General features: G+C 45.7%; 1 protein-coding gene across 3 annotated transcripts in view; it reads right to left on the bottom strand.

Moving 5' to 3' along the window:
• ANKEF1 (ankyrin repeat and EF-hand domain containing 1) overlaps positions 1–22,155 on the bottom strand; it is a 250,905-nt gene that overhangs the window by 87,736 nt on the left and 141,014 nt on the right. For all 3 annotated transcript variants that reach the window (XM_085612664.1, XM_085612665.1, XM_085612663.1), the window contains 2 exons: positions 20,797–20,920; positions 4,777–5,596 (listed from right to left, as the gene is read on the bottom strand). In XM_085612664.1, the coding sequence (XP_085468790.1) occupies positions 4,777–5,596; positions 20,797–20,920 (944 nt within the window). The remainder of the gene's footprint in view (positions 1–4,776; positions 5,597–20,796; positions 20,921–22,155) is intronic.

Here is a 22,155-nt window from a genome sequence, read left to right as displayed (position 1 = left end):
CCATCAGCAACATGTCCTTAATTTCTCGGTGGAAACCCGCTGGGTCTTTGTCATGACTTGGTACTACTTTCTTCATTTCTAACAATTCAATTTTTGATATGGGTGTGTATACAAATACACGGTGAAACTCATTGTCTTCGCCTTTTATTGGGTGCACTTCTCGTAAGGGATTTTGTCTATCCATATAATACGGCGTTCTTTCTCTGCGGGGCAGCGAGAAAGAATCCGGACTTACAAAAAGGACATACTGTTTACGTGACACTAATATTTCTTTAATTAACTTGTTACTAGAACCTCTCCATCTGTTCGTGAGTAGTTCCGTTAATATATCAGGTAAAGGACCAGGGTCAGCATGTTGGCTCTTATATAGTATAAGAAGCTGCTGAATCATATAGATTCCAGCTAAACGTTGTTCATCTGTACTAAGGTTAAAAAACGTGTGTGCTACGGTCTCATCACCGTATTTTTCAGGACTGTCAATCCAGTGAACGGCTGATCTGGCTAATTCTTGCTCATCCAGGGAATCGAGGAGATGGTAACCCCTTCGTCCTCGTAGTATTTTATCTGCGGCTTGGAACAAATGTTCAGGAGACTTTAAATTTATTACAGGCGTCGGATACGTTCTGCTATTATTTGGACATTCTGAGTGTATGGGATCAGAAAAGTATCTAGTATTATCACAGGATCTTCCTCTGCCTACGTATGCTATGGTTTCTGACTGTCTTGCGGAATTCCCTGATTCGGATACTTCATCTTGCTCGAACTCGTCTGTTTCCAATCTTTCTTCGTGAATACGTTCTATTTCTCTACGGATTTTTCGGCACATGGCTATTATACAGTTTTTCTTATCGTGTCTCCCTTCTGATATATTCTGGCTCCATTTTGTAAGAATTAGCATTGTATTCGGGTCTACCCCCGGTCGGTCTTGATTTCTGATCACACAGTTTATGAGGAAACGTAACAGTTCCCCCTGTATCTCTACTTTCTGGAATTCCATAGCTCTGTTAATACATTCTGGGTCTCGCCCTGTTTGGACAAAATGATATATTTTATCTAGATGCGTAATCATTCCTGGTAACCTCGCTAAATACTCTGCAGCTCGTCTGATACGTAAGGATGCCAGGACCATTTCGTCCTCTTTACCGACCACCGGGTCATATCTACAATCTATAAGGAGTTCCTTAAGCGTACGTTCACTTACGAACTTGGGTGTACGTGAATGCGCTGATTCTTGAAAAACAAGTTTATTTATTCTAGGTGGCGTAAAAGTATTGCTTGCACCTCCCGTGGCCCCTTCAGGGGCGTCGGGTGTGAATGGATTCGTCGAACGTGATACAGCAACTATAGGTGTCGATACCACTGTAGAATCGATTGCGGGGACAGATGCGGAAACAGATGTGCTTGCCGGAGCTCGTGTCGGGACTTGTTGTTGCACGGGGACAGATACCTGATCCTGACGTTGAACCCCTCCGCCAGACGGTCTATGTGGTGTGGGGTTAGCATACTCGGGAGCTGCGTCGTCTAGATATGAGGAAAGAAAAACATCTTCTGCGGTTCTGGGATGCCCTTTTGGATGTACCCTAATTGGAAATAATGGGGGTGGCAAGTCTTTTGGCATCTCTGGAACAGCCTTAGGTAGTCCTTCGGCTAGGAGGGGGTACATACCACTCATAAGAGCGTTTCTTTGTCTATCTACTTGTTCTGATTTCACTCGGATACCTTCCTCAATTAATATATTTTCTTGAACTTCCTTTGAACTCTCTTTACTCTTCTCCTTTTGTCTACGTGCTTTTTCTGTACGTCTATGAGATTCTTTACGCCATAATTCAACGGCGTCTTTCTGTGACTGTCTGACTTTCCTTTTCCATAACTCTTCCTCGACTTTCATGATGCACTCTGCATCCCAGGTCCCTGCTGTGGGCCATCTCTGACTTTCTGGTAATCCCTTGGTATAGTCTACCCATAAATCAAGAAATAATATGGCATCTAAGCCATGCTTGTGATACATAAAATGCCCTGGAGTGTCCCTAGGAGGAATAGGAACTGCTTCTTCAAGCACCCCTTTTCTGGTAGTAATCTGTCTTAACTTCGAGAAGAGCGGCATCTTGACAACTGATTTGATACTTACTCTTGAATTTACTTAATACGAAAAACACAATAATGAACGGTGAACAATGAACAATCATTCATACCACAATATGCAAGACATTTGAACACTTTAAACATTAAACATTAAACATTTTAAAAATGACCGACGATGATGACAGTCTGCATAACTAATCACCAAGCTGAATTCTTGACAATAACTGAATACTTCGGAATACTTGATATACTGCTAAACAGTACATATACACTGCTAAACAGTGCAGACCGGATTTGTGTACCCAAATCCGTCTTGACCGGCACAACCTATGTGCTGTCAACACGCCTCCCCGGCGATGGTACTCACCGAGTAGCTCCTTGAAACGGAAGGCCTCAGAGAATGAACGGGACTCGATGACTGCGGACAGCGGACCTTCTGGACATCGGGATTTCGAAAACCTGGTGGGCCTCTGTATACCTCGGATCTTGCTCTCTCAGCTAGGCTCTGGTCGGGATACTTCGCACTTCTCACCGCCTCGTCTGGGTTGATCGCAGCCTCAGTCGCCCCCGCTTGACCGGAGGGAGCTTACAGGAAATCCTGCTGGTACGCGTTTATGGTCCGTCCAGCTGTGGCAGGAGACCGGGCCTGCAACGCACCGCCGGCGCGTGAGATGAGAAAGTGTCCCTGTTCGGGCGCCATTATGTGGTAAATATTCTTTTTTACCTTGACTGAATTTCATACGGAATCTAAAGTAAAGTAAAATAGCTCAAAATAACAAGAGGCAGAATCCGTGGTATAAGAGATTTTCTGAATGGTCTTTATTCCAAAATGGCCGACTCGAGTGGCGGCCTTCAGGTTCCGTCACCACGAGGGTTCAGGAAGTGAAGTACAATACTTTATTGACAAGCAGTAACTTTTATAATACATACATCACAATGAAGTGAATACAGTAGGCGTAACAATTGATAAGGACATTGACGTTTGGTGTGCGTAGCCGAAAATGGGTGTAATAATGAGTAAAAAGGAACATGATTGGCTATGATGTAATACATAGGTGGATCTATAAGATAATACTTAACATAGATGCGCGCGCAGCAGCATGACGTGTGATTGACGTGCAACTAGGGGGTGAAGGGGACTTGACATTTAGCTCTACATGTGGAGACGAGAAGTCTGGGGGGTCAAGTCAACCTAATCCCAAATCATATCTAACATCCTATGTTTAGAGAACTATGTTATCCACAAGAAAAGACTCTCGGACAGAATCTATTCTATACTGACTGTGTGCGTGTACAAGCGTCTAAGTGTCTATATGAGATGCGAGGGGCAGAAAACTTTCCATGGCAACAGGGCTATGAATTACTTGCAGGAGGACGGGAAGGCCGAGTCCTTTGCTTGTGAGCTAAAGGAAATGTTTACCTAAATCACTGGACAGGAATGCATCGGCTGAAGAGCAAAGTAGATAATTCGAAGGTGAAATACAGCTTCTTGGCAGGCAGGCAAAACTGGCCGAGGCAGGCACCGTTAGCTGCACAGGGAGTAGGACAAAGTTCATGGATACAGATGCGAGCTCAAACTGAAGCTGTCAGAGACAGAGAGCAGGGAAGGCTTTGAGGACAGAATCGGGCCTACTTGCCTGAACTGTAAAAATAGAGTAACTTAGCCATATAAAGTCGGTGGCCTTTCATACTTAAGAATCGAATATCCAGCCCATTGATGGCGGATCTGACAGAGAACATGTTGACGGTGGACGCACATATGTTTGCGTTTTGGAAACTGGAACTGGAGGGAACATACATGTACTTGTGACATGCACATAGAACCGTTGGGGTCCAAGATAGGGGACATAACTGACCAGAAAAATCCATATTTCCACAATCTCCTGTGTTTTGCTTATAAGTAAATGGGCACCAAAAATTAAAGGCATGAATACTTTTATGTTTTCTTGAGCTCTGAGGCATTTTTTAAATAGTTAATGCTCATTTATCTAGTATTTTGTTATATTAGCTGATCCATGTAGGTAAAATTGACCAGGAGCTTATCTTTGACCTGTAAGTGCTATTTGAAGAACTATTTGAAAGGAATTTATAAATCTATTTCACAAATGATAATGGCACGATATATGGATACAACCTAACCTAATTTTGAGATTTGATGATGATAATGAAGATACGTTAGTATCTTTCTGTTTTTATCGCTATTATGGTTGTCGGATCCATATCATGATATAATGGGAAATGTAGCAAAGGTCATATAAGTGGTCATGCAGAATACAGTTTGTTTTACTAGATATGAAGAAGATGAAGTTGTATGTATATCAACTTGAAAAAACAATATAATATAGAATGGAAACAGTTTTCTGACCTCTAAAACTAATATGTGGAGTTTAGTAGCGATGTTGAGGCATAAGATTCTCATTTTTACAAGAACTTACACTTTCTTCACAAACATTGATGCAAGCAAGCTGCCGGACATTGATTGGTCATCGTCTACAATGCCTTATTCATTAATTATTTCAGTGCCTTCGTCTCATCACGTTTGCAGGGGTGTTTGGGAAACCCGGTTCTATGTATAACTCTGGCATGTGTCAAGTTTGTATGTATATCCAGGACATTTGTCATTCTTTTGTCTATTTTGTCAAGAGCATAATCCATCAAACATTGCATTTGTGGAAGATCCAAAAGGAAACTTACCCCTTCTCCAAAAGGAATTTCACAGCATCCATATTTCCAAAGGCACATGCAGACATCAGTGGAGTTTTGTAATAAATGTCTTGCACATCCACTGGAACACCTTCCTCCAAAGCTTTTTTGAGTGACTCTACATCCCCTGCTTTTGTGGCATAACTAATATTGGTATAGACTCTCCCAGGGTCATCGATATACCATCCCGTATCATCCTGCAAGGGATTCTCAGGGGGATGGTCACAGTCAAAACGGTTGGCATCTGTAACGCAGTGAAAGGCTTCAATCATGAAATTGGGAGGACCTCCATCTTCACGGCGAAATATCAGCTCAGCGGGTCTAGTGCAAATTGGCATAGGTATAGTAAATTTTCCTCTTCTTCCTCTCTTCTTCTTTGCTTTTTTCTTTTTGGGTCCATATGACGATAGCAAATATGCTTTCTGTAAGTACTTCGAGCCTTTGAGAAATTCTTCGAGGTTGATTTTTCCTGATCGTGCTTTTTCATGCAACTGTATTATGGTCTGTATCTCTTCCGGAGTAACTGGAGCTCCAAGTTCCTCAAGAACTGTTATAAAATCCTCTTTGAGGACTGTCCCATCACCTTTGTCGAGGGGTTGAAGTGCTTCACGAATGGCTGCCTGGTTTTCAAATGACCAGTCATGTAAACTAAGCGCCCATGGTGCATTAGGGTTCTTCGCTCCTGGTTTGGAAAATTTTGTGAAGAGGCGTTCAGCTTTTCGCAGTTCCTTGACTGCTGCTCTGAAACCTTTTTCCTTTGCAACTACTCTTGGTGTTAAATGCAACAGATTCTTCCATTTTGGATCTGCGCCTAAAGCAAGAAGAAAACATTTAGTATGATTTGCAAGCAAAGTCACAGTCATGACCGGTGATCACTCTTTTAGGAGACGTACTCATTATTATGTATACTTGTCATCAACATTTGTTCAAATGTATGGTGTAAAACATGGAGCTATTTCCATGACTGAACATGAATAAAAAGGAGTCTCTTTAAACCAAACACACGTTTAGGATTATAAATTCCAATATAGTTGGAATCAGACCACGTGAATCATTAGGACAGACCCAGTCGTTTGATTAACCTTAATTAGGCAGAGACAAACTCTTTGTTTTGCCAGGGCGTGGATGTGGGGTCTTCTCCCTGAGAATATATTAGGACTCCTTGCACAGTAACTACTTGGTGCCTAGCATACCTGTTTGTAGCGAGAAAAAGGCCCTGGAGTCTAGAATCAAGATGGACCTCATTTGTTGGTACTAGGACTTATTTTCATCATCAGACTTAGAGCAAGATTGAGACATGCAGATTGAGACATGCAGAAAAGGGTGTGATATATGTACTTATTATCCACATACATATCTCCCATAATGTTTTTTTTTTTTTTGAAACCGTTTATTACAAGTCTTAAGAGTATACAAGTATGGGCCTACAACCTTCCGGCCGGCCGCTAGCAATGATAGGAACATACGACATACATTTATGGAACACGTGGTGTTACGGAGGAACATTTCTCAGGAGGTAACAACGTCAAAAGCCACATCATCCAGACCCCATTATACGGTTTCATTTTAAATTAAGAGCAACAAAAAAAAAAAACCACACCCACAAGGCAACCCACAATCGAAAATAGCAGCACGTGCTCCCCTAGAGGGGGGATCCCAACTATCCACAGAAGTCTAAAGAGGGGGAAGAGAACAGAGCGAGGACTGGGGGAACCCAATGCCCGGCAGCGGGGGAATGAGTCGGCTACGGGGATGGGGCTGACGAGGTATCAGGCAGCAACGGTGGTGCACAGATACCCCCGCGGTAGGCGTTCCAGGGGCCCCATACTTTCACCCATGTCGCAGGCTTACCCCTCGCCACATACACCACCTTTTCTCGAAACATGCACCAGTCCATGTGTTCTTTCCAGGCCGAGACCGTCGGGGGCCTCTGGGATCCCCACAGTTGAGCAATATCACGCTTGGCTATCATATATCCCAGAGTCACCCACCACGTCTGCGGCGCCGAGTAATCAGTCGGTTCCCACACATTCCACAGGCATCTCCTCGCTTCAGGCAACAGCGCCACATGCGTAACCAGTCGCAGCACCTCATGTACACCACGCCAGAACCCCTCCACCTCCGGGCACTCCCACAAAATATGCAGAAAGGTCCCCAAAGCACCACACCCACGCTTACACAACCCATCTCCAGCATAGCCCATACGCAGAAGCTTTGGCCCCGTCATGTAGACCCGGTGGAGTATCTTGAGCTGGACGAAGCGAAGGCGAGCCGGTATGGCCACCTCCTTCAGGGAGGCCACCGCGGAGGTCCAGTCCTCGTCGTCCAACTCCAGCCCGTCGGCAACCCAAGCCGCACGAAGGGCAGTCAACAGGCCCGAGCGGTCGTTTATCAGCTTTTTGTATATCAGTGAGATCGTGCTGTCCGGGACGTGCCCATCCAGCATTCTATCCTCCAGGGGGGAATATTCCGGGATGGAGGCAACGTCCGAGAAGACGGAGCCCAGCGCATGACGGACCTGCAAATACCGAAAGTATTCACTGCCCTGCAGCTGAAATTCCGTCTGCAGCATATTGAACGTTTTAAATCCTCCCCTCGTCCAGAGATCCCCCACTTTACTGATACCTATTATGTCCCACTTCTCAAAGCCCTTAGAGGTCCACAGGGAACCTAACCGCTCAGACGCGTATAGTGGTGACGCCCGGGTCAAACGGTCCTTCCACCCCATAGCTGCATTGGCCGCGTGCCACACTTGCACCATGACACGCGTGGGGCCCGTCAGACGAGCGTCGGGCGCGCTAGAATAGAGCGCTCGATTGTAGTCGCCACCTGGCAGGAGCATCTTGTCCATTTCGAATGCCGGGTTTAAGGCGGGCCCGTATAGGCCATGGTTAATTGCAGCGAGCTGGGAGGCCCAATAGTACCGTTTAATATCCGGGAGGGCAATCCCCCCGTCATACCATGGGAGCGTCAGCTTCGCCAGGGCAATACGCGGCCTCCCGTCCCAAAACAGGCGGCGTTGCAGACTCTCCACCTCACGGAAGTAGCGCGCCGGGACTAAGTCCATAGTGTTCTGCAAAGCGTACAGGAAACGCGGCAGAGACATCATCTTGAACAATGCCGCCCGGCCGAGCGGCGAAAGCGGCAGGCGCCGCCAGCGTGCGACATCTACCCGCAGGCGCTGGAGGGGGGGAAGCAGGTTCCGTTCATACCGGGCCTCCGGGTCCAGAGTAATGAAGACACCCAGGTACCGAAATCCCTGCGGGGCGATCTGGATCGGACAGCCCCGCGGGAGAATAGGAGCCTCCCCAGAGAGAACATACACGCACGATTTAGCCCAGTTGATGACGAGACCGGAGTTACGACCAAATGAATGTAAAACATCAACCAGCACTATAAGTGATTTACGTGGGGAGGCTAGGTACAGAAGGATGTCATCAGCGTATAGGGATACGCGGTCCTCATACTCGGGGGGCCAACGGAGACCACGGATGGAAGGCTCCCACCGCAGCCACTCCGCCAGGGGCTCCAAGGCAAGCGCAAAAAGAAGCGGCGACAAGGGACAGCCCTGTCGCGTGCCCCGGCCCAGCTCAAACGGGGCCGATACTCTTCCGTTCACCACCACCTGCGCCAATGGGCCCGAATACAACAATTTGACCCAACTGATGAATCCTGGGCCAAATCCAAACTTCGCAAGCATCGCCCAGATGTATGGCCACTCAAGCGTGTCAAACGCCATGGTGGCGTCCAAGGACGCCAAAATGGCCGGTTCCCGTATAAATGGGACGCGCGCGAGCACCCCATGCAAACGCCGCAGGTTAAGGGCTGTGTTGCGATGGGGAATAAAGCCGGACTGGTCCTGATGAACCAGATCTCCCACCACACCGACCAGCCGATTGGCCAGTACCTTGGCGAGAATTTTGGGCTCCGCATTCAGTAGTGAGATAGGCCGATAAGAAGTAACCCGGTCCCGAGGTCTCCCTTCCTTGTGGATCACCACGATTGTAGCCAGACGCTGGTCAAGCGGGAGGGAGCCCAGCGAGTGGGCCGCCAGGAACATTGCGCGGAGGTGAGGCGCCAATGTATCCGGTCGCAGCTTATACAACTCGATAGGGATACCATTCGGGCCCATGGCCTTGCCAGAAGCGACCGAGCGTATGGCGAGGGCGATTTCGTCGGCGGTGGGAGCGGCGTCCAGCGACACCCTGTCCTCCCCGGAAAGGGACGGCAGCGCGATATCCCTGAGCAGGGCACGGGAATCCTCTTCAGAGCAAGAAGAGACCGGGGAATACACCTCGCGGAAATAATCCGCGAAACAGGAGACAATTTCTTCTGGCTCAGTTACACACACACCATTCGTTTTCTCAATCAGCGGGACCACACGATTAGCTCTCTCCTTTTTATCCAACCACGCTATCAGTTTACCAGCCTTATCACCCACATCATACAGTCGCCCCTGTTGCTCTCTACTAAGGCCCCTGGCCGCCTCCGTGACGAGGGCCCTATAAGCCGCTTGTTTGAGTTGGAGGACATGTAGTGCAGCATCCGTCACCCCATCTTCTAGATTACCCTCCAACTCAGCTATTTCAGCCTCCACCCGGGTCACCTCCTCCCGCTCGAGCCTCCGGGCGTGGGAAATAAGGGATAGGGCCTCCCCTCTGAGTACTGTTTTGAAGGCCTCCCACAGGGAGATAGCCGAAGGCACTGACCCCACATTCTCATCAAAATAGCGCTGGAGGGATTTAATCAAGTCAGCGCGAATGGTGGGGTCGCGCAGGTACCAGGAATTGATTGGGACCACCCTGCTCTCACCCCTCGGAAAGACATCGAAATGTAACAGGAGCGGGGAGTGGTCCGAGATACCCCGTGCCAAATGGCGGACCTCCCCCACCCTCCCGACATAGGCCGCCGGGACAAGGACATAATCAAGCCGTGAGAGACTACCATGGGCCCCCGAGTGGAAAGTGTACTGCAGCTGCGTGGGATGTTTTAAGCGCCAGCAGTCCACCAATCCCAGTGTATCCAAGAGGCCGGATAGCCACGCCTGTGCCCGGGGGAGGTCCCTAGGGGGGTGACGATCCACAGTCCCAGAAACCACCGCGTTGAAATCCCCCCCCACCACCAGAAGCCCCCCCGGAAGGCCAAGGAGGAGGCGCCCCAGGTCTGCAAAGGTGGTCGACTGCAACCCCGGTGGGACGTACACTGACACAAAGACAACCACTTTGCCCTCCATTCTCCCCACCAAGACAGTGTAACGTCCCCTATCATCGTGGAGCACCTCATCAATTTCTAACGGGAGCGAGTTCTTTACCATGATACCCACACCCCTTGAGCCTGACGTGAAGCCCGAGTGGGCCACGAGGCGGTAGCCACGCCGATTCATGGCACAGAAGGAATTGCCAATAAGGTGTGTCTCCTGCAGAAAGACTACATCGGGCGAGAGTCGCTTCAGAAATTGCAGGACCACACCTCGTTTGATCCTGTCCCCCAGTCCATTAACGTTCCAAGACAACAAAGTTAATTCCCTACCCCCCATCATACACAGAAACCATCATTCGTCCCCCCGAGAGCACATTAGAACCAACACAAAAAAAGGTTTGCCTTGTGATAATAACGAACAACACCCCATCCCTGCCCACCCACCCTAACAGAACTCCCCCCTCCCTGCACCCCTGCATGAGCCCAGACAGCCCCCCAACGTGCAGTGTGCCTGTCGCCCCATAGATAGTTAAACTAACTAGACCCCCAGAGGAGGAGGGAGAACCCCCAAGAGACCCCACACAACCTCCATAGGAGGGGAACTTAAGCGAACAGACGTATGGTCAAAAGTGGCATCATTTTTGTCCCGAGCGAGGCCTAATATTAGTCCCTCAGTCCTGATCCGGCGAGCCCTCTCCCCCCGCCGCCCCCCCCCCGCCACCCCGATCCCGATCCCCAGACAGAGTATCCAGCCAGTCCCCGGCCGCTTCGGGACGATCAAAAAAGTGCGTGCGACCATCCACCTCCACTCGCAGCTTAGCTGGGAAAAGCATGGCATATTTGAGGTTTAGGTCCCGAAGACGGCGTTTGACACCGAGGAAGCTCAGTCTCTGCTTCTGGACCGCTGGGGTGAAATCAGGATAGAAATTAATGTCCATATTGTCAAGTCTAATCGGTCCCTGTAGTCTGGAGGATTGCAGGATAGCGTCTCTGTCCCGAAAATTAAAAATCCGGGCAATGAGAGGTCTCGGAGTGGCTCCGACTTTAGGCCTTCCCCCGGGAACCCTGTGGGCCCTCTCCACAGCAAAGAATTTACTCAGCCCCCGTGGCTGGAGATGGGTAACAATCAGGTCTTCCACGAAAAGGTCCGCCGCCGCCTCCTCACGTCCCTCAGGCACCCCGATGATATGGATGTTGTTCCTCCGGGCCCGACTCTCGGAGTCCTCCAGGCGGCGATCCATCAGCGCACTCGCCCGAGCAAGCCGGCGCACCTCCGTTTGTAGGGCCGCCACATCTGTCGTAAGGCCCGATGCGGTGTGGGCCAAAGAGTCGACTCGGTCGTTGGTCTTGGAGAGATCGGCCCTTACCAGGCCAACATCCACGAGGACCGAGTCGATCTTCTGCGCCAGTGTATCAAAACGCTGGCCCACCGAGGCCTTCATCTCGGCGATGGCGCCCATGACATCCCGCAGAGTCAGATCCGTGGGCAGATCGGGGGCATCAGTAGGGCCCTCAGGGGACCTGCGTGGCACCTCGGGAGATCCCTTCTGGAGGGTATATCGGTCCATGCTGTTGGACTGATGGGCTGCGCCACGCCGGGTCGATTTTATCTTTGCCCGGTCACCATCTTGTTTCGTGGCCATGGTCCCAGTCTCCCGGTCGCACCAGCCACGTCGTGAAGGGCAGGCAAGCCGGTCTACGGGCTCCGGGGGGGTGCCACCCCAGATCTGCGGGGCGGATCACAGCCGGCGGGCAGGCAGGGTCCCCCGGCGAGGCCACACCAACACACAAAGTCCCGCGACCCAACCTCGCAGAGACAGCAAGGGGGGCGCGAAAGCGAAAGTGAAAGTGCGGGGTACGCGAGTCACCAAGCCCTGCCCGCCGCTGTTGTTCACTTTGTCACTGGATCGCCCCACAGCGCAAATCCGGGGTTCGGCTAGGAGAAGGCCGCAAACCTCAATCGGTGCTAAAGCCGGTGTCCGAGGTCCGATTTGGAAGCGGAAAACGGGTGCCACCTCAGCTCAGGCTCACCAACACAGTCCCCTCATCTGGGACAGGATATGTTCAGGATAGTCATAGGAGGTCGCGGAGGTCCTCGGGAGCCTCGCACCTACGCGGCCATCTTGGTTGCGCGCTAGGCTCCTCCTATCTCCCATAATGTTTAATTTACATTGCTGTTGTCACTTTATGGCTACTGGCTCAAATGTCACACCTATTGATGATTGTTTACCAGCAGTACTATTGGTCTATACATGACGTCTACGCTACACAAGCCTGCCAGTTTCGACCACACCCATATTGTGTTTCATAGGGTTTCATGATCACTGTATTCAGTGGAATTGAGGCCACTATTCCCTTTTCAAAATTATAGTGTGGGGCTTGTCTAATATTGTGAAACCAGTGGTTTCCAAACTGGCCCTGCGTTATTAGGTAATATACTACAGAGTTCGGTGCTGCAAACCCCTCTATCTCACAAGGCATTTACATGATTTTCAAACTTATCTAGGCTAATTGCCTGCCTGTGCTGGCCCATTGGAGATTTCAATTGGTCAAAGATTTGTGGTGTAGTGGGGCTGAAATATTTTGAAAGAAAAATAACAGCTGAGGCAAAACAACCATTTCCATGATGTCTACTCGACCAGCCACTGATATCGCTAATCTATTCAACTTTTCTACGTAGCAATTTTATCTACACATTTGCCATAGTTGTTGGGCAGCAGGACTTCTATATCATAGTAATATTATATACTCAGGTATCTGACCGGGGACTGACGACACTTAATATAGTATTTTAAAATGGAGGTGGTGTTAGCCCTCTTCAGGGGCATCATTATAGATTTTGAACATTTAACTGTAAGGTGAGACCATCTGCAATAATCTCTCTGACTTAGGGGTTCCGGGCAGATTTTGGGTCCTTTCCTAAAAATATAATGTCATCAGCATAGAGTGATAGTAGCATCCTACATTGTACAAACTTAATACCCCAGGTGCCATGAAACTCCCTATGCAGACTAGCCAGAGAATCCAGTGCCTGGGCAAAAAAATCTCAAACTCATTTACATATTTTTTTTTTATAAAGCTCACTTGCAAGGCCATCCCTTCCTGGAGCTAAAGCATTCTCCAATCCTCGAATAGGGGTTTTCACTTCCTCATCCGTAATAGGAGAGCATAGAGCCTCCCATTCATTCACTTCTACCCAAGTTAAACTGACCCTATCTAGATAATTATAGTATAGCAGTAACAGTCAGTGTGCCCTAAAATATACTGACAGAAAATCTTCAGAATATATTGAGGATGATATTGCGGGAAACCATCAGCTGAGTCAATGGTTACTACATCTGATGCTCCTTACTGAGGTTAGATTGGTCTAGCTAGCGTGTTTCTTGGCCTTTCACCTTCTACATATAGCTGAGCTGAAGTATATATGCCTAAGAATGTGATTTCCTGTGTCTGCTGCTTCTATACATTCTTGAAGCTTAGTATGTATCCCTAGCAGCAGCCCTAGCCAGCCAGTTTCATTATGCATGTCTCCCAGTATTTAAAGTTCAGATTCCAATGGATTCAATCTACCGCATATAGACCTGAATATGATGTGCACTTTTACTATACACTCCCCTCTGATAAAAAACTTGAATGCCTCTTAGACTGTAGCATGCATTTCAACCGACTCCTTATTTATGTCAAAATATGCATTGATGGCCTGTCTTATTTCCTCCTTGAAACACTGTCCAGGAGTATAGTAGACTGCATCCTTCATAGCCTCTGGCTGCGTATGGTAATAGGCAACTCCAGCAACAGTATCAAAGGGAAGTGCTTTGAGTGTGTCTGAGGTAGATAGTGATGCCTTTGGCCCAGATTGCTCAGCCAGAAATCAATTCTGGAGGCAGTACCATGTCCCGCAAAATAATAGGAGTATGTTCTAGCGGTTTTGGGACACATGCATCAAGCAAAGGAAGTGAAATTCCTTAATAGCGATTATTAAGGAATCGCTATTAAGGAATCGCAATTCCTTATGCATGTAGGTTTCGCAGAAAAAATAGCGATTCCACAACACATTCCCTATTAGCGAATCGCAATTCGCTATTAGGGTATGCTTTCCCATTCATTCCTATGGGCCTAGAGGCCCATAGGAATGAACGGGAAAGCATTCGCAATTCGCGATTACCAAATAGATAATCGCAAATTGCAAATGCAAGGGTGCCAAAAGGCCACCCTGATGCGCCCCCAAAAATGGTATTTGTGCACATGTGGCGCACACACATGCCCTAAGAGCAAGTTAATGCGCCACATGGGACTTAGAAAAATGCAATTTTGTGCATTTTTCTAAGGAATTGCATATTACCATTAACTTGAAGGCGATGGTAATTTGTGATCCCTTAATGCAAAGTCGCATTGCATTTAGGGAATCGCAAATTGCGATTCCCTAACTGCATTCGCAAAATAGGTAGTCGCAAAAATTGCGATTACCTATTTTGTGAATGCCTTTGTGGTTGATGCATCCCAAAAGCCTATTTACTGGTCACAAAGGGGCCAATTCAGCTAATCGACCTGTTTGCGACCGGTAAATAGCCTTTGTATCCAGCAAGTAACTTCCTGTTCATATTGCTGCAATAGGTTAAAAAACAAATTCTGGCTGTGATTTGTCACTTATCTCTGTTGCTATCAAGTGAGGCATGCAGCATGAGAATATGGTCCCCTTCCCAGATTAGTGTCCTGGGATCCAGAGCTGAGCATCACACCATGGCCTTGGAAAAAAGTTCCAGGTCTTCTTGGTTAGGACCATATGTGTTAATCCATTTTACATGCATCATTTGTAATTTTTCCTGGACAATTAGAAATTGGCCCTCAGGGTCTACAATAATGCAGATTTATCTTTAATAAATTCATGAACTCATTTATAGGGCCCCCCCTGGAATTGTAGAGTATGCACAAAAGTTCTATGTGCACTCTACTTTTAATAATGCCGGCAATGCAAGCTTTGAAAAGGCGAGTTTCCTGTAAGGACAATATGACTATATTAAGTATGTTAACATATGGCAGTGCCTCATAAGTTAAGTTTTCTTGGAGTTGTTCAGCACATACACATTCCACAACATTAATCTAAGTTTGGGGGCAGGTGCACCCTTCTGTTCTCTGTTAGCCAACTTGTGACTCTGATTTCTGATAGAGGCTTCTGGCAACACTAAACTTGGGCTTGTAGGGCTATATGTGGATGTGTGGAGAGTACGATGGTAATCCTAGTGTCCATCCACTTCTAACACAAAAATCCAGTTTAACCCCTTGTTCTCTCAGATTAGAATCAGGTCTAAATCCTAGGTCAAGGAAGTAGGCCCAATAAAAAAAAACTCTCTATATTGTTCAGATCTGCTTGCTTTGCAATAGGAGCTATAGCGTCTAGTGCCCCCCTCCAAACGTTGACAGACCTGAACAGTTCTATACCATATGAATGCATCCTGCCTGGGGGTCGAGACATTTGGGACAAGTGTATATCTCCTCAGGATATATTTTGTTCACTTTTCTTGGTGTCAGGTATCCCATGCACAAGAAATAATGCTGTATTCATTTGATACAGGCATTTCAGGACACCATGTAGGAAAACACCTGCTTCCATTCCTTCCTGTTTAGCTCCCTCTCAATAACTTTTACTCATTTCCCTTTCAGAAAATATAGGGGTGTGCAGGGATGTTCCAGGTCATCCCAATAAGATGACTGTACTGCAGCCCGCTCCCCCCCCCTTTAGCGTCTTGAGACCCTCACAGGTGAGGAGTTGTGTTCTATAAGATTACTGATTGATTGATTGATTGAAGCCAGCTGATCAACCTCCAGCCGCTACCCTTGGTATGAATTAGCTGTATTAATGTATGAGTTCAAGGTGTATCACCATTAATGTTCCATATTCTGTGGATGGAGTTAATTAGTCCATCATATGTCAGAGGAGCCCATTCTCTACACTTAACTTTTGAAATATGGTTAAGGTCCCTTGATAGAGTTCTTCGAGAGTAGTTGCCCTTTTCCCAGTGAATAGCCAGCGCACACGGTGTAACAGCGGGCGTCCCATGATAAAATCTGAGAAAGATCGACTAGAGGTGTCATTATACAGAGCCTCTCCATATTAAATGTCGATTGTAAATTAGTAGGTAAAATAATAATGAACAAAATGATGTTATACTGAAAGACACAGTACATCCAGATCGGTCTGCATTTGTGGTACAAAGCTGCACAGCACTAAACATTCGATGACCCTTTCAGGTCAACAGGGAGAGGCTACCGCCAAGTTGGGTGTTCCATAAATATGCAGAAGGTCTTTGACTCTCTGGAGTGGGACTACCTCTTCATAGTCCTAGAGAGGATGGGCTTTGCTACAGAACATTTTACCAGTACCAAACTCTTATATACCCACCTAACAGCAACAATTATGAGATAAAATGGGCACCGACAAGGCTGTCCACTATCCCTGTTGCTATTCATACCTTGCAATGGAGCTACTAGGCGCAACATCTGGGAAACAAGGCAAGCACGGGCATTCCACTGGGGAGAAAGGGACTCACTTTACACAGACAATATTTTGCTCTATTGCTCTGCTATTGGAACGTGAGCAAGGATGTAGGGCAGGTCATGGAGATTGTAGAGACATTTGTCAATTTATCTGGGCCACAAATGAATAAAAAATATGTCATGCCTATCCACACTTAAATCAGCAGAGGACTTGGGAAGACAATGACTACCCTAGCTCCTTGAAATGGGAAGCTGTCATCATTAAGTACTGAGGAACACAAAGATACAGGCAAGTAATAGATATATTCAAAGATAACCTAATAAAAAAGCTAGCAGGAACCATGATGTCTGTGCGGTTCTGGAATAAATGAGCCCTCTCAGTGATGGAGTGAAATAGCCATTGCCAAGGTAGGTGTAGTGATGTGCTTTCTCCGCTTATTTACTACCCTACCAATGACACTCTTTAACAGAAGCAAACATAGTACTAACACACGTGGGGGGAGGACGGAAAAGGCACAATAACCCCTTGCTAATTTACAACTGCATCTTTACAAAGAAAGTCTTAGTATAACTATCTTAGAAAATTATTACCTAGCAGCTCAACTGCAGTGGACCCCCTGCTGGGTCAATAAGCTCCTCCCCCGCCCTTTCTGTGTACAAGAGTCTTTGGCAAAGGCCCATTATTGCCCTGCACTATTTCTAAACTTCCCAAGGTGGGGGAAAAAAACATGCTCCTAAGGGTTTCTGGGCAGTGATGGGAAGGAACACTTACAAAACAAAAGTCATCTATGCTCCTGCAGTGTCTGCATGGGGTGCCCCTTACACAGATAGCACGCGAAGCTGATATATTTGCATAGGCAAACGCAGGGATCTTAACGCTAGGCGAATCATACAACGGCGCAGAGCTATATACATTCCAAGCATTACAACAGAAATATATAATGTTCCAGTAGGTAATTTTATTACTTTAATGCCTTAATAAATAAGACCAAAAACTTTGATACAAGGCTCGGAAAATCCAATGACTCACACCATACTGTAAACAATAATCAAGCTAATACACAACAGAAAAGTTCTAAATAAATTATATGCGTCATTACTCCAGATGACTAAAATCTCGCTGCAAGACACATGGGAGACGGACTTAAAATGAAAACATCACTGACCGGGAATGGAAGCAAATAAACATGTTCTGGTCACAGGGTCTGAAAACAACTGAAGAACCAGCAAACATAAAACTCCCTCAGCATAAAAACTAGCCTTTTGGAGTTTATAATCCTCACTAAGAAAAATATATTTCCTGAACAGATTTGCCAAATGTGCCATTTTTTTCGTCAAAAGACTATTGGCCTTGTCATGGAAACGCAACACGGCACCAGACCTTACAGAACGGAAAAGGGTGCTGAGCAAATAGACAGAAGCAGGAGGTTCAATGATTTCCAGTTTGCACAGGCAAACCAGTATTGGAAAGCCAATAGGTCTGGCACTACCACCAGCTTTTTGCCAATTCTTGTTTTGCTTTGTCATGGTTTTTGCAACACTTTATTGTTTGGGGATATGCCAGGCCCTCATCAATCTAAAAAGAAATATTAATTTGCTACAGGCAAAAAATAATTTTGGGCCTAAAAAACCCCAAAATGTTACCGTAGTACTCCCTGGCACTGAAAGGAACTACTTTGTTTGTGAATGTGTTACTTGTGAAAGGATGGCATGCCGTAACACATAGTGAAGTCATCCAATGGCTGACGTGGACTGGTATATTGAGTAGGAGGAAGACAAATGATAATGACATCAGTCACAGACTAATGGATAATGTCAGGCTGAAACCCCTATAAATAACTACGTTGTACACAGAATTTAAGTAAAATCAAAAGGTCTTGGCTAACACTGACCTAAAAAAGTAAATCAGTCTGGCATTGGCTGCAAGCCTCTTGCCTTTGAGAAAGAAAGCGAGAAACAAGAAAAAAAGAAATAAAGAAGAAAAAGTGCAGGCAAGAAACAGGCAGAAAAGAAAGAAAACAAGAAAAAAGGTAAGAAAGAAGGAAAGAGAAAGAAAGAAAAAAGAAGGACAGAGAAATGAAAGGAAAGGAAAGGAAAAGTAAGAGAAGGAAAAACTAAGAGAAGAAAAGATAGAGAATGAAAGAAAGCAGGGAAGAAGAAAAGAAAGGTAGAACGGGTGAAGGAAAGAATGAGAAGGAAAGAAAGAAAAAATAGAAGAAAAGACAAAAAGACAGAAAAAGAAAGGTGGAAAGATAAAGAAAGAAGGAAAGATGGAAAAAGGAAAAAAGAAGGGGAAAAGGAAAGAAGGAATGAAAGAAGGCAACAGAAGGAAAGAGAAAGAAAGAGAACGAAAGAAAAAGAAGGCTAGAAAGAAAGAAAGACAGACAGACAGACAGACAGAAAGAAAGAAAGAAAGAAAGAAAGACATGCAGAAAGAAAGAAGAAAGGAAGGAGAGAAAAGGAAAGAAAGGAGGAAAGAGAAAGAAAAAAGAATGGAAGAAAGCAAGAAGGAATGAGAAAGAAAGAAGAAATAAAGATGAATGAGAAGCAAATAAGGAAGGAAAGAAAAAGAAGGAAGGAAAGAAAGAATGGAAGGAAAGGAATGAGGAAAAAAGAAAGAAAGAAAGAAGGAGAGAATGAAAAAAGTAGAAAGTGCATAGCAATACAGAACAGTATCAAATGGACACAAAATGGTATGCTGTGAAATAGCCGTAGCCAGAAAAGCAAACCACTACAAAGCGAATTTACAAGTGCAATTGGGGGAGAAGGGGGGGAGGATCTGAGAAAGATGGAATATGTATCCGAAGCATCCTGCCATCACATCAGGCTCTAAACAGAAAGGCAACACTAAAGCAATTATGAAATATAAACAAAACATTAGCACTGAAGGGAACTAGCTTGTGTACCGATATGCTTGAGAGGAAACTGCAGTCACTCGAAGTAAAATTAACCAGTGGCCTAGGTAGACTAACAAATTGCCCCATGCTATACACTGTTGTGATGAGAAGCAAAATGAGAATGACACGGCAACAGACCAATGGATGAAGAGGTGGTTGAAAGCCCCCATATGTATGTATTTTATACCTATTTTAGAAAAATCTAAAGTGCTTGGTTAACGCCAGACCTTAAAACGAAACATGCAAATATCAAATTGGGATACAATGCTTCAGACCCTAGCAGAGACCAATGATGAGAGAACCGACTGAGACTAGATATCCATTTTAATGCAACCAACTAAGAATAATAGTGCACAAAACGAACAGACAGCGGGATATTGGCCATGTGCGATGGTCGTTAAAAACATGTCAAAATATCCGAATATACTCAGTCATATCTGTGAGTGACTAGTGCAAAATTACTGTCTCTAGTAGTTATTGTTTAAAGGTTGAACATATTACTTGTACAGGGTAAATTGTAATGTGAAATGTCTCATGATACCCAACACAAATGTAAAAATGTATAACATTGTGAAGTTTGTTTATATAGTTATAAAAGTAAATCAAAACAATTGTATGAAAGAAGGCATGCTGTACAAAGTGCCACATTTAGAACTGGAATTTTTTTTTAAAACAAAACAAAATAGAAAAAGGAATTGTATTCATCAACACATGAGTTATGCAATTGCAGAAAAAAGTGCAGTACCCATAGTCTTGTAGAAAAGCCTATAAGGGTACAGTGGCCATCTTAGAGTGGGTGCTTTTAAATAGGAACAAATAAGAGATGTGGTGGTGTTTGCTCCTCCAGCAGTGAAAGCATCCAAATGATGCTCTGCGTCTGTGCTGCTAGTGACTGTGCCTCTGTCTCCTAACCACAGGTGCAGCACACAAGAGCCCGCTAGAAAAGTGGTTTGCAGTGTTGTTGTAAACAGTGACAGATCCCTTTAGCTATCAGTATTGTAGATGTAAATGCCGACACTCAACAGCCTGACAACCAAAACACCAAATGGCTCTACAGTGGTCGGATTCTAAACGTGAATTAGAATGGTAACAGAGCCAGTGGCTGAACGGGGCTGACCCACTGCCCCATTCTGTATATATGAAGGTCTCTGGGATGATCCAGTATGTGACAGACAATGCAACAAAGCAATGCTATAAGATGGCTGACTCAAAGCCCCTTGATCTATATATTAGTAGTAGGAATATATATTATTTTTAAGAAAACAGTACACTGGCAAGGAAGGCCCTACGTCAAGCCTCATAAATAGTAGACAGAAATACGTTGTTCAATTACCCGTCGCTAACATAAACCTCTGCATTAGAATAGGAGTAACTAAATCAAAATACTATCTTGGCATATTTAATCAAAGCTGTCACTTACCCCGTTGGGCTATATACCTGGCGCATTCCGCGAAACCTCCGTTGGCCGCAAGGTGAAGTGCCGTGTTTCCATCCATTGCAATAATTGAAAAATCTGCTTTGTATGCACCAAGAACCTTCAAAACCTATGAAAGAGCAGGAAACAAATACCTCAAGTAAGCTCATGCAAATAGGTGAAAAAGAGGTCATTGCTGTAAATGAGAACATGTTGTTAAATTAGGTAGGTGCAACTGTCAAACGTACACAATGTAAAGAATTCAGCTATGCAGAACGTCTTAATGTATTTTGTAACGCGTGCTCAGATTCCGGGGAAACTCTTTGGCCTGCTTTTTACCAAGATGTTTAATGTGCTACCATGGGATGGAGAATCACCCTCAAAACTGCTGACCCGTGACCATGCCAGCCCACATAAGTATGCATTAAACAGAAAAAGATATCAATGACAATACCTAGTACCTCGGGTATTCTTTGCTGAATCGCTTGGGGACAAACCCCAAAACATAATAAGAACATGTAATTTCTATTCTTTAATTTAATTCATTTACTGGAAATCATCAACGTGGTTTTCAGAGCAACACGTTACTCACAACACCCTACAATGTTGCCCACCAAATCATCCCACCCCTATATTCTTTTTGTCAATACTACTTCGCACATACATTTATTTTCTTTTGGAGGAAGGTTTAGGAAGCTCTCCTGGTTTGTTTCCCTGGAGGTTACTCCTCCGACACTGGTACCCCAGAAGCATTGTTCGACAAAGTACAAGATTTCAGGGCCCATGGGTCTGGGGCAGTGAAGCTGGATCCTCCTTAAAGGTGGGTTGGCATCTCTGAAAGGGGAAGCCGCCCTGCCCCAAGAGAGTCAGGAGCAGGAGGCATCAGGTAGCTGGGGTGGTAGGGGGAGAAGATGAGTGAGAAAGACAGAAAATGTTTGTTGCTTCTTATCTCAGGTAATCTTCTTCGCAGCATGAGCTAGAACCAGACTCTCCAGAGACAGGTAAACAACATGAACTGTGCTACCAAGGGAATTATAAAGCTGCCAAGTGTGCCATCCAGGACATAATGTTTTTGTTAGGAGTTAATGGTCCATGAAATTGGTAAAACTGGACATTGTTGGGTTAGCCAAGAATATGCACTGCTAGGGCTGCCCACAAAATATGGGCGTACTGGTGTGGTGTTTGATGAGCACTATTGACAATGGTGTTTTTATTATTTACTGTAAGTCAATAAACCTCTTATAAAGAAATCTAAAAAAAAAATGCACTGCTAGTATAGGGGAGGCTTGAAAGGTTAGATAACTGGAGAATTTGTGAAATATCCTTTGGATGTTTCCAAAGGATGCCTCAGAGACTTTGGAAAAC

This window comes from Triturus cristatus, chromosome 6 (genome assembly GCF_964204655.1).
Source record: "Triturus cristatus chromosome 6, aTriCri1.1, whole genome shotgun sequence".
Lineage (NCBI taxonomy): Eukaryota > Metazoa > Chordata > Amphibia > Caudata > Salamandridae > Triturus > Triturus cristatus.
This window is presented reverse-complemented; position numbering and strand designations above follow the sequence as displayed.